Raw genomic sequence first — 12,724 nt, forward strand, 5'->3', positions numbered from 1 at the left:
TTACCCGACCGCCACGTCACCGCAGTGTAGGGTATCGCCACCTTTGGGTGGCGATACCCTATAGAAGCCTATGGGCTTCTTTTCGCCGCCCGACGCCTCCGCCGAACCCCCCTCTCCCCCTCCCTCTCTTACCTGGTCCAGGTAACACCTTCCTCCCCCTAGTGACGCAGCCGGACATCCTTCCGGCTGCAGGGGGGAGGAAGAGGCGCCGGGGACAGCTTGCATAGCTGTCCCCGGCGTGAGGGATGCAGAAGGGGGCAGAGAGGTGACGGAGACCCCCCGCGCACCACATTCCAGGTATCGCGGGGGGCCTCCGTCACCGCATCGCGATGCCAGCCGCATATGTTAGTACATATGCGGCGGCATCGTGGGGGGGGGGCCGCGATGGGCGGCGATGTATTTTAATACATCCTGCCCACAGACAGATGGGCAGAGTGAGAGATTGGGGAGCGCCACCTCCACCAAAGACATTCATGTCGTTTTGTTTGTTCTTAACCTGTGGGACTAAGCATGACTGTCATCTCACCCAGGACTTCCACCGCATCTTTTTTGCGCACCACCTTGTGGGCGGCAGTCTTTAACCCTTTGAGTTCCAAGTGAATGTCAAAATAGGTGTGAAAATTGCCAAGCAAACATTTTTATTCATCATAATGGCCTGTAATGTTTACCTTATATAGGAAATATACACAGCATTTTTTATTGTCATTTACATAACAAATGTGCGCGACCCTGGTATTTTTACACATCTCGCACAGAGATGGTGGAACTCAAAGGGTTAAACTCTTTTGCATAGCTGTCGGCCAAGTACATCTGCAGCACCTTCTTTGCTCTTAAAGGCTGTTGCCATGGAAGTCCTGGGGGAGGCGGTGGCCATTCAAGAGCGCTTGAAGGACGTAGCCTCCTCAGGTGAGGAATGAAGAAAACACCGGCAAGGGCTGGCCATAGTACCTAGCCATGGTTGGCCACTTTCCCCTCTGCCCGACCCATACCTGGTCCTGGAAGGCCATTCTTGATGACATACATTTTTGAAAGGCATTCCGGAGCCCTGTTCATTGACTGACCTACAGTACCTGACAATTGGAAAGTGCATACACACCTCCCAATCACCCACCCAATGTGACAAGCCTGATGTCACAAATCTGCAGGTATTTAAATATGACCAGAGAGTTGAGTTATTCACCAATCTTGGTCCCTGCAGAAAGTGTACATACACACTGCCAGATGTGCACATATATCTGTAGATATATCGCCATCGGCTGTGCTGCAGGGCCGATAAGACATGTCTGTGAAAGATGTTGTTCACAGACGTATTGGGGGAAGACACCCGCCAACTAACTCATAATATATCGGTTATTCGACTGAATAGCCGACATATTGCTCAGTGCGTACCCAGCATAACAAACCAAGGTGTCTATGTCCTTTTAGAGAGATACAGTACCCACCAACCAGCTTCTAACTGTCATTTTTCAAACAAAGCCTGTAACATGACAGGTAGGAGCTGATTGGATGGTATATACATATAAACATACATATCTGCGCAAAATGAGATATTCTGGGCAGTAATGCGTTCTTGTGGGTGTGACATGGTGGTGGTAGAACAACCTCCATGCTTGTTTGGAGCATGTACTGTATATCCCTCCATGCTGTACCTGTTTCTGCTTCCCCTCCATGGGCATATTTATAATGGTTGTACATTGGCCCATGGGTAAATGGGGCCGAATGGATGACCTCCCACACTCAATAACGTAGCTGGCACTTCTATATGGCCCCCATTAACGATCTCATAGTTTGAACTTGGATTTGATGTCCTGATATTCATACCGTTTGCAAAACACATTTAGCGATTGCTAACTTGGCCACCTAGAAATAACTCTATATTTTGGGTACAACCCAGGCCCCAGTGTAAAAATATTGCATCCCCTCATTCTTCATCTGGCTGATGTCCAAGTGTGTTGGTTTTGTTAGTACAGAATCAGAGATGGGGACGTAACACACATACCAACGTACACTTTATACCTTGGGTATCCCATTCCTGTCCATGTACTTACTGCTATCCCATTCACACTAAATATAAACTTCCCACTACTACTTGTAGTATACCTGTCCAGTACGGTATGCTAAGGGTTAATTCTCTCTGCACATGTTACATCTGCTCCCCCTGCAGTGCACATGGTTTTGTCCATCTAAGAAGGATTTTGTCAGAAAGAGTGAACTAGAATAAGGCCCAAGGTTACAACATACCTCACCAATTAAAAATGAAGATAAAACTCCCTGATTATAAAGATATTATTTACAGGACTCTATACTTAGTACAATATATAAGGGAAATATATATCAAAGCTTGGAGAGAGATAAAGTAGAAATGATAAAGTACTAACCAATCATCTCCTTTCAAACACAAACTGTAAACTGGTAGTCAGGAGCTAAATGGTTGCCTCTAAGGGGCAGATTTATTAAGCTTGGTGAAGTGATAAAGTGTTTGATTTTTATCACCGGCCAATCAGCTCCTAACTGTGAAGTTACAGGCTTGTTTTGAAAATGACAGGTAGGAGCTGATTGGCCAGTGATAAAAACCAGACACTTTATCACTTGACCGAGCTTATTAAATCTACCCCTAAGTCACTCATGTATTATAATGTTAGAATGAGACTATAGAGGTCGTCATTTATAATCAGACGGTTACGGCACACGTCTGCCCGCAAAGTAGTAACAATGAATGCCTGTAATAGAGAAATAACTGCCTATGCTGCTAATACAAAGGAATGGTGGATTCAACGTGCAGCTTCATGTATTATGTTATAACACTTATACCTTTCACACCACACCTCGGACCCAGGTTATTGCTGGCCTGCTGACATGTTGACCTGGGTTAAGGTGCGGTGTGAAAGCACCAAAGCTTTTAACCCAAATTCGTGTGAAACCTCCAAATTCCGTAGCTTGAACGGGGCGGTGCATGTTGGAAAAGAGGAGTGTAGGCAATTAGAAATTAGGAATAATTACTGAATTCTATGGGGTTGTTTCAATGAGCTGGGCTGTGCCATGCATAGATTGCAGGAGAACTGCTCTGCTGATCTTTCCTCACAGCCATAAAGATGTGCAGGAAAACCTTGGCAATGTATTGGTAATCATATGTGTGTAGCCATGGATCTTGGCAATGTATTAGTAATCATATGTGTGTAGCTATGGATCTTGGCAATGTATTGGTAATCATATGTGTGTAGCCATGGATCTTGGCAATGTATTGGTAATCATATGTGTGTAGCCATGGATCTTGGCAATGTATTGGTAATCATATGTGTGTAGCCATGGATCTTGGCAATGTATTGGTAATCTTATGTGTGCAGCCATGGATCTTGGCAATGTATTGGTAATCATATATGTGTAGCCATGGATCTTGGCAATATACAGCGACACTTTGCCCCTAATTGTGCTGCCAAATAAAATAAATACAGCCACGTACAGTGGCCATTATCAGTGTACTTAAATTAAAAGGAAATGCCAGGATACCCATGCCTAATATGTAGGTGAAGGTACATAAGTTAGAGAAGCATTGCCACTGCCCCCTAAACTCTGGGTTTATTGGGGACTGAATGATGGGACTATAGTTATTGTGAACTAAACACTTTGGATGGGGAGGAAGAGGGTGATTAACCAGCGAAGCTAGAACCCTATATGAATGGTGTTATTACCTTGATGTGTGAAACATATAACCATCAGTTCCTGATTCACGTCTCCACTTCTCCTTACTGGTATAAACAGCTCACCAACGTCTTCTTCAATTTTATAAGTTGACTGAGGTATAAACACTGTTGACTCTAGAAATAGAAATAAATAAATCTATTAAGCATTTCATTGGAGATACAAATCTGTACATTTTATGCATTCCAGAATTTCAATTCTGAGCTAAGGTGTGACGACGACACTGCATAACGTGCGTGTGGGTTTTGCACACTGCGGAGGTGGACATTTTGCGGAATAACTCAATATTCAACCAATGAATTCACTAGAAGCTAGTTACATCAATGAGGTCACATGACGTCAGCACTCGCCCGTCTTTGGCAATCAGCGGCGGAAATTAAAGTCAGTTCATACCGACTTATTTCCGAACGAAAGAGAAATCATTCGAGGGTTGGTGAACACCTAAACCAGGCCCAATATTTGTGCTCCCTTACCCTCCACATAAAATGACATAAAAGTTTTACTACTGCTTTAAACACAAGATAATTAGACGACCGCACACTATATAAACTTTTCCTGACATCTGTAATGAAAAGCTTTAGAAACAGAAAGCTGTAATCATCAGAGGATGATGGGAAATGGTTACCTGCATACATGTTTTTGGCTACATCTTGCTCCCGCTAAAGACAGAACCTTGTAATTAGAGGTTGACTAATAGTTACTGATGTCTTTGTCTTAGAAGATTTCAAAATTCCTATTGCGACTAATATTACAAAGTAAATGTAATTTACTGGGAAAATATCATATATGATTTACAGTACTATGATAAGAGAAATGCTAAATAATATTAATAATAATAATTAATATTATTTAGAGATTTCTCAATTGACAAATCTGATCAGTACCATAGCAATATAGAACATAGATTTTATATCTGAATGTGTATGCAATAGACGAGCATTTAAATCTCAAATCTATACCAGGGCCGTCCTTACAGCATTGCAGGCCCTGGGTACAATAATGCATTTGGTGCCCTCTCCACAACCATTCACAGGACAAAAGCTGGGAGGCAGGTAGAGAAATCTGTAACTTACAATGAGAGCGACCAGGCAGCGTTCTCTACTACCTCCCAAGAAGCTCAGGAGGCAGATGATCACATCCCAATCCATCTTAGCTTGGGGGGCCCTTGGGCAGCTGTCCATTGAGCCCACATGTTAAGACCTTACCAATACAAGAGAAGCCACCTGATGGTGCCTAGGACACTGCTTAGCTTCCTATACGAGGTTGTAAAAGGTACAGTATGTCCAGCAGGGAGAGAGGTTTATAAGAAGTGTTTTGAAAAACCTATCACCCTATATACCTTGTACACAATATACTTTAGAATCCTCTGGGATAAGGGGTTGAAGATATGCACCCAGGGCATTTTGTGGGCATGTGGTTGTCAGACAGGCTGAAATGGGCACAGTTTCTATTCACATCTACTACTGGTTTCACAGTCCGTAATGTGCAGATTGTCAGCTCTGGAGGAACATGGACTTTGTACTATATAACTCTCAGTCCTAATATGGATCCATTCACTTCCCAGCATCATGGCATGTTCTAGTCACACATAACCACTTCATCCACTTTAGGATCAGAACACTTTTTAAATACTCTGTGCTGCTGCTAACATTCTAATGCCATATGTTTTGCAGTCTCCGCTAAGTAAGAAATTTCTAGAAACATTACACAAAATATAAAGCGAAGGCAGATCTGATCCTAATGAATTATGGCTTTACATACATTGCATTGTGGGAAAACTGCATCATCTGCATTGATTTTTTAACCGCTATATTTAAATAGTATTACAAGTACTATAATGTAATGAGAAAATATTCTGATGAGTAAGACCTTCCCTCCCCTTATACACAGACCCTCTGAATGCCAGTCTTCATTGGCTTTAATCATGTAGTGGGGCCCAGCAGCGCGGCCCAGCAGCAGGGACCCCCCCCCCCCAATTTTGTTCTTTAAATGGATAAAACCATATGCACTGCAGGTGGGGCTGATGCAACATGTGCAGAGAGAGTTAGATTTGAGGGAGTTATTTTTTTTCTGTGCAGGGTAATTATTGGATGTTTTATTTTTACACTGCAATATAGATTTCAGCAAATCTAACTCTGCACATGTTACATCTGCCCCACCTGCAGTGGAGCATGGTTTTGCCTTGCGATCAAGTCTGAATTAGGCCCAGTGTGTTGTAAGCAAAGTTTGATGTGCAAGTCTTTGTATTTGGGGCAGGATGGGAGGGTGGAGATAGAGTACATAGTGCATTCAGTAGGCATTTGATGAAAGCTGGAGACGTTGCTGATTTACTGCCTACTATAGAATGCCGAACAGTCGCTGAGTGACTGAAATATCACCAGGGCCCCACTAAACCTGACCGCCAAGCACAACCCATCCGTCAGTATAATGTTACATAATAAAATGCTTTCCAGAAACTCAGTTATAAAAACAGTCACCAGCTTTCCCTAATATATTATTATGGCTTCTACAACACATCGTTTATGAGATTGATAATCTAGAACAATTACACTAATACCGCAAAAGATGATTATTGGTCTTAGGGTCCTCATCTTTATAGTGCCACTATGACCTGTTGGCCAGTATACATTGTTGTCCATATTGATATTAATGTAAGATCTATCCCGTCTCCTACATGCGCAGTATGAGACGAGAAGAGAGGAGGATCTATCAGGAGACCAGTATGTAACTGCAGGCGTATCAGTGCTGCAGGGTGGTGAAGCAGGCAGAGAGGGGGCAGCCTGCTACACAGCAGGGGTGGGGTAGACAGAGTGGAGCAGACGGAGCAGAGCAGCACACAGAGGGGACTGTGCTATATTAAATCAGTAAATATATCTTTGATCATTTGTGAATGGGTATTTTCAGATCAAAAGATCTGAAACTGCATCTAAATTAAGATGATGAGGATGGCTGTGCTTGCGCCCAATGAGGACTAGTTATAGTGGCCATAACCAGTGGTTCCGATATGTAAATAGATCTGCCCGCTCTGTTGTGATCAGTATCAAATATGGTCTTTCATGTATTCAATTATATTGGTGATATCAGACTATGTGCAACCCAAGTGTATGGCCCAATTAGTGTAGTGTGGCATACTGTCATAGCGTCATACATCCCAACTTTTAAATTCTCCCCTCCATGAGATTCGGGGAGGGACATACAGATGGAGCGTCTCTCAGCCAGCGCCGGGAATCGCCAGATTCCCTTAGCTGGTGATCGCCGGTGGAGAGGTGCTCCATCTGACGGGGACTCGCGAGCATCTCACACGCACGTGCATCCCCATCAACACGGCGACGGGGAGACCTTTCCCTGCCCATCTCCACTTCAGGGAGATGGGCAGGGTTAGGGGGCAGCTGGGGGGCATTGGGGGAGCTGCAGCAGGTGGCGGTGGAGGGTTCCCTCGGAACTGAGCGCGCAAGTGTCTCGTGCACACGCGCCCCATTCCAGCAGATGGTGACGGCTGGCAATTTGATCCATCTGTACGGTTGGGAGGAACAGGGATGGGTATGCGGTCCCTGAATTGACAATGTCAAGTGGAGAATATAATAAGAGGCACCGTGCTCGAAGCATAGCGAGCACATTGAACCAATGCGAGCGGACACAGTACACTTATACAGTGTCTATGTTGACATATATCATCATAGACACAAAAACCATGAAAAACTCGTGTCGACCTTTTCAGTGTCGACAATGTCCATGTTAACTTTAAGTTTGTATTGATCTTCTGGCAATGTCGACATATGATATGTCAACTATTTTCAGGTGTTGACCTAGTCACTGTCGACTATTAAAGATCGACCTAGACATTGCTGACCCCCTATATCTTAACCCAGGGGATGTGCTGCTGCAACACATATCCTCATGGTCCTGCTGGCTGGGAGACTGCGCAATTTGTGGGTAGTGGGGCGTTGATGGGTGCAAAACACCCATCAAGCTCCTGGAGAGCCAACACGGTGTGGGCCAAGTGTAACATGCGTTCCACATCACCGCACCAAGCAGCGTAACCGTAGGGACTATTTATAAACAGCTGCCACTGGTTCTATACAGCATGCAATGTCATATACTACCCTGTGTCTACGTGATTACAGCTGTTGTATGAGAATAGAACATGGCTCACATCAGTGTTCTCTATCACACACACGTCTCCATACTTCCAACTCATCATTTTTAACAGACCAGTACTGAAGTATGGTGCAGATCATTTAATATTTAAGGATGTGTTTGGTATGGGAGGTGGAGAGAGGGGCTTGCAGTTTCCTCTGGTTACAGGTGGGAAGTATATCTTCAGTGAATGAAATGTGAATTAGCCCTGGTTATCATCAGTCTAGAACCTCATAGAACTCCAGCAAAAGCCATTAATTATAGTCACTTACTGAAATGATAAATGAGAGATCTGGGGGCATCTCCTACAAGTACAAATTGCACCCCTAGCACCTCAGGACTGAGGCGCTTACCTTCCCCTTTTGAATCTGCTCCAGGAATGAATAACAGATGTTGAGTGGGCCCACTGCCAGCGAATGCCTTCTTTATCACTTATCTCTACTATTTTACATTTAGCAATCATTGTATCACCTCCTCACTCCTAAATGAATCATCTTACACAAACCAGTTCTCCTCTATCATTTTAAACATGTACTTCTATTATTTGCTCATTTTTGTTCTGGGAAAGGCAGAGCTAATCTAGTTTCCTCCGGTATAGCATCGGCGTTAAACACGGAAAAGGAGAAAAAGTCTAGCGATAATTGTCCGACGTGCGCATTCGCAGCCCTGCGTTGTCTGAAATACCTCCTTAGTCAAAAAGGTGTCTAATAATTTGACTGGTTTCTTTGGTAAAAGAACTGGTCAGTCAGGCAGCACCAATACGCCACAATAGTTGGAGTCTTGGTCACCTGACCCACAGGGGGAATTCAAATAACTGTTGGACTTGCCATGGATTTTTATCTACCTGGTTAAGGGTTAAGGTAGATTAGGTTCCTCAGAGCAACCTTACACATGAGTGCACCTTCCACATCTTTTGATGGTCAGCGACCATCGAAAGATGTGGGACGGTCCCAGTGGTATGCAAATGGATGTTTACGTAAAACATCCATTCGCAGCTACTGCGAATGTACGCGACTTGCGAATGGTGGGCCGGCATACCAACATTCGCAAAGCGGGATCTGGTTCATGTGCAATGATGCAAATTCGCATCTGAGCGAATTAACTAGAATAACCCCCTTAACCTGTGTGTTAAAAGTCTGCGGTAATTCCATGGCTAAATGAATTTTCCCCTTTATACTGGGTAAAATGGGTGTTCTTCAATAATTGTATTTCTTAGTGGATTTCTAGTTTGATATCAATCAAAGCATGTACATTATTGAGCTACATAATATACTGGACGGTGTTTATACTTAACTGTCTTCTAAGAAGCACGCCTCTATTTATGTGCCGGACGGACCACAGAGGAACACGGATGCGTAACCTAGGTGATTTGCACCTGAAGTGAATCCCTCAGTGGCGGCAATGTGCAGCCATGGCGATTCTCACAGTTGGCGGCACTGTGCTATTCTATGATAAAATCAATAAAAACTTTTTGATATTGGAAATGTTCTGCTTGAGCTTCCATCTAAAATATGGCAGTATGCAGAGAGCAATTTATGAATTCTCTATTTAGCGACCCTTGCTGAATTAGCCCCTATGTATGAAAAATGAATTAATTCTAAAAACGATATATTTTTAAATTCTTAGTATGCCATATGAATATTAGTAGGAATATGTGTTATGTGTACCATCGCCAGGGTCAATGATCTCCACTGTTGCCACTTCTGGGAATTCCAGTGCTGCCATAACAGGCTCTGACAGAACAATCTGGAAGGTTTCTGACTGTTCATACTTTCCATCAGTCAGGATCCGCACTCTCCAACTTGCTGTAGTCTGGCCAGGATTAAATTGCACTTGTTTCTGCGCCTTCCCTCTAAAATCCTTGTCCTTTTCTGCTGTTCCATCCAATGTGCCGATACCTTTGGGAGAAGTGCACATTGAGAAATGTTAAGAATGTGTAATCTCGATGTGAGCGTAGCATAATGCACAGTTACTGAAACTCATCCATCATTGTAAATCAGCAGGAATCAGAATGAGGTGTTGACAATGTATACATTCACTTTATTTTAAAAGGTCAGCTGAAAGTTATTAAAGGAGACGTGTATATATTGAATGCTATTTTGCATCAATATAACACATAACAAAACTTTACCAGGTTTACGAAACATGCTATTTTGTTGTACATGCATACAGTGTTCATAAATGCAGAAAATAAAATGTGGTGAATAGCGGGATGTATCCCTTTCAAAATGTGATGAGGAACACATGTGATTGGTCAAATATGTCACATACCGTAAGGATCATGGTCACCTGACACTTACGGAGGAATCTAATGAGCCACATGACTTACTGCGAGCTTTTAGTACCTGGGTTAAGAGACTGGAGCTATTCAATTACTGATCACTGTAATCCGCTTTCAGATCACACTCTAGACCCGGGTTATTGCCATGTCCTTGCGGCCCCAACACGGGTCGAGGTGTGGTCTGAAAGGGCCACCACGGGTCGAGCAACACGGGAGTTCAACCCTGGTAATGACCAGGGTTGAACACGGCTCTGACCTGTGTCAAGTGCAGTGTGAACGCGTGTCTGGGTCAAGCGACCCTGGTCCTGTTCACAGTATGGAGGAAGCAGCACTGTCAGATCCAAGTGCTGCCTCCTCCCAAGCCCCCCCCCGATGATGCGCTGCCGGTCAGCTCTGCCCCATGTGACGTCACTGACCCGGCAATAAGCTGGGTCGGACACAGAGCTTTAAGACCACAAATGCTGTGTTGCTCTGGGGATGAGACCCGTGTCCTAATCCCGGGTGTGACCCGGCATTTGCGGTCTGAAAACGGTATACGCCAGAAGACTGCACATAACACAGACATCTGATCACACCTCACGGGGGTTCAAACAGGGCTAACCCGGAGTTAAATCTTTTAAAAACTTGTCTAGTTTGTGTGGTGCCAGTTTTCATTAGACCTCTAATGAGGGCTACACAAGATTTGCTATATCACATGATGCAAATACAAGGGGTTCTTATGGAGATGGTTGGCAGAGTTTGGGGCGGCAGTTGGTGTGGTTCCACTATTGGAATTTTAGACTGTGCTGCAGCCTTAGGCTGCGTCTACACATTGCATTTTGACAAGTGACCTGTTTAGCAGGAAGGAGTCTGCACATTTAAATCTATGGCTGCGTCTACACATTGCGTTTTAGCAGGATGCAGTCGAACAGGAGCTGTTTAGCAGGATGCTTACTTAAGAGGATATATACATGCTTCCTGCATCCTGCTAAAACGCAATGTGTAGACACAAGAAGCTGCATCCTGCTAAACAGGATCCTGTTCAACTGCATCCTGCTAAACAGCAATGTGTTGGTGCAGCCTTACCCCTGCAACTGTCACTACTATGGCAACTTCACAATTTCATGTAGTATATGGTCTCTAGAGTAACCACTAAAGGGGGTATTAAATTCCGGGCGATATTTCTGACAGGCAGAAATACATTATCGTCCATTTTTGAAAGGCTTGGGTCGAATTTACATTCAACCTATTCAATGTTCGTCAATTTTTCTGATTAATTTTGTCAAAAACAGATGTTAATTCAACAATTTAGCGTCCGTTTTCGACAATACAGATTCAACTTCTAACAAAGTCTAGTCCCGGCCGTTGAAATCCAATGGTCAATATTTTATATTTTCGCCTGTCAAAAATATCACCTAGGATTGAATACCCCCCTAAAGGATTTTTTATACTACAATAAACATTTTAATCTTCAAAATGCTGTGGTACTTTTTGACATCATAAATTGTTGTAATACCGTTTTTTCTTTTTTGAGGAGTGCTTTTATTTATTGTTATCCATGCACATGAACTATTTTTCTATCATATTTTTATTTTATGGTATATATATATATATATATATATATATATATATATATATATTAAGCAGCTATTATTTTTATGCTTTTTACTATTTTATATCAATAAAATATATATTTTTAAAATTTTGAGATCTTTTAAGGCAGTGAAAAATAAACAAAAGACTTGTGGGTAATAAATAGCTGCCCGTATCATGATCTGGCACACAAAGTGCAATAGATACTATCTGATAAAGACATTGCCAGCTACCCTCGTGGCACCCAGTTCTTTTTATATAACATTATGACTCTTCTGCCATCTTCAAATGATCCATGGAATGTCTGGCAACCACTATACCGAGTATAGCTACAGAAACAGATAGCGTGAGCACCGGGATATATCCTCACTATAATGAAAAGCATTGTCCCAGTATCTTAAGCATTTGGCTTTTCTGGACGTTGCCCACTATCTCTGGTTATATAATACGTCAAGTACTGTTTTGTAATAGTTTTTTTCTTCTTTTAAGGTAAATCAAATGAATTTTGGAGTAAAAAAAAATAATTTAAAATTAAAAGATTTTATAAAATATTTCCTTTTTTAAACCATCATATCAATCCTTCTACACAAAAAGAATTGTTACAAAATGTTTACAAAATGTCAATCAATTCATTTTTTTTTCTTCTCTTTTAGGGTATGCTGAAATATCATAATCTCTTTTTTCATTTCCCGAGGGATTATAGAGGAGTTTTTGTAATTCATGCGGCAACTTGTTAACAGAATGTGCTCAGAAACAAACTAAATGTCAGTGGGTAGAACACGATAGTGTGTTCATTTTTACCATTTGGCTCATTGGACACTGATTAGTTTTCAACACCTCCTGTATCAACTTTGACTGCCAAAGAGGCTGAAAAGAAGTACGGTAGTCAGTTCAAGGGGGTCTGCGGAATTTGTTACAACTTGATGAAATCAGCTCACAGCAGCACGGCTGGCGAACGCTAATCTCATGTTAAACTTTGTTGTATTTTCTTCTGTTTGTTTTATAGAGTACCTTCATGCTTGCTTTAATGTGTAC

General features: G+C 42.6%; 1 protein-coding gene across 1 annotated transcript in view; it reads right to left on the reverse strand.

Annotated features, from left to right (window-relative positions):
• The window catches only part of FREM2 (FRAS1 related extracellular matrix 2), a 191,780-nt gene that overhangs the window by 99,370 nt on the left and 79,686 nt on the right, over positions 1–12,724 (reverse strand). Inside the window, exons 4-5 of the mRNA XM_083169759.1 lie at positions 9,504–9,734; positions 3,690–3,815 (exon numbers count right to left, since the gene is read on the reverse strand). Coding sequence (XP_083025885.1) covers positions 3,690–3,815; positions 9,504–9,734 — 357 coding nt within the window. The remainder of the gene's footprint in view (positions 1–3,689; positions 3,816–9,503; positions 9,735–12,724) is intronic.

Source organism: Crinia signifera, chromosome 2 (genome assembly GCF_055691185.1).
Source record: "Crinia signifera chromosome 2, ASM5569118v1, whole genome shotgun sequence".
Taxonomy (NCBI): Eukaryota; Metazoa; Chordata; class Amphibia; order Anura; family Myobatrachidae; genus Crinia; species Crinia signifera.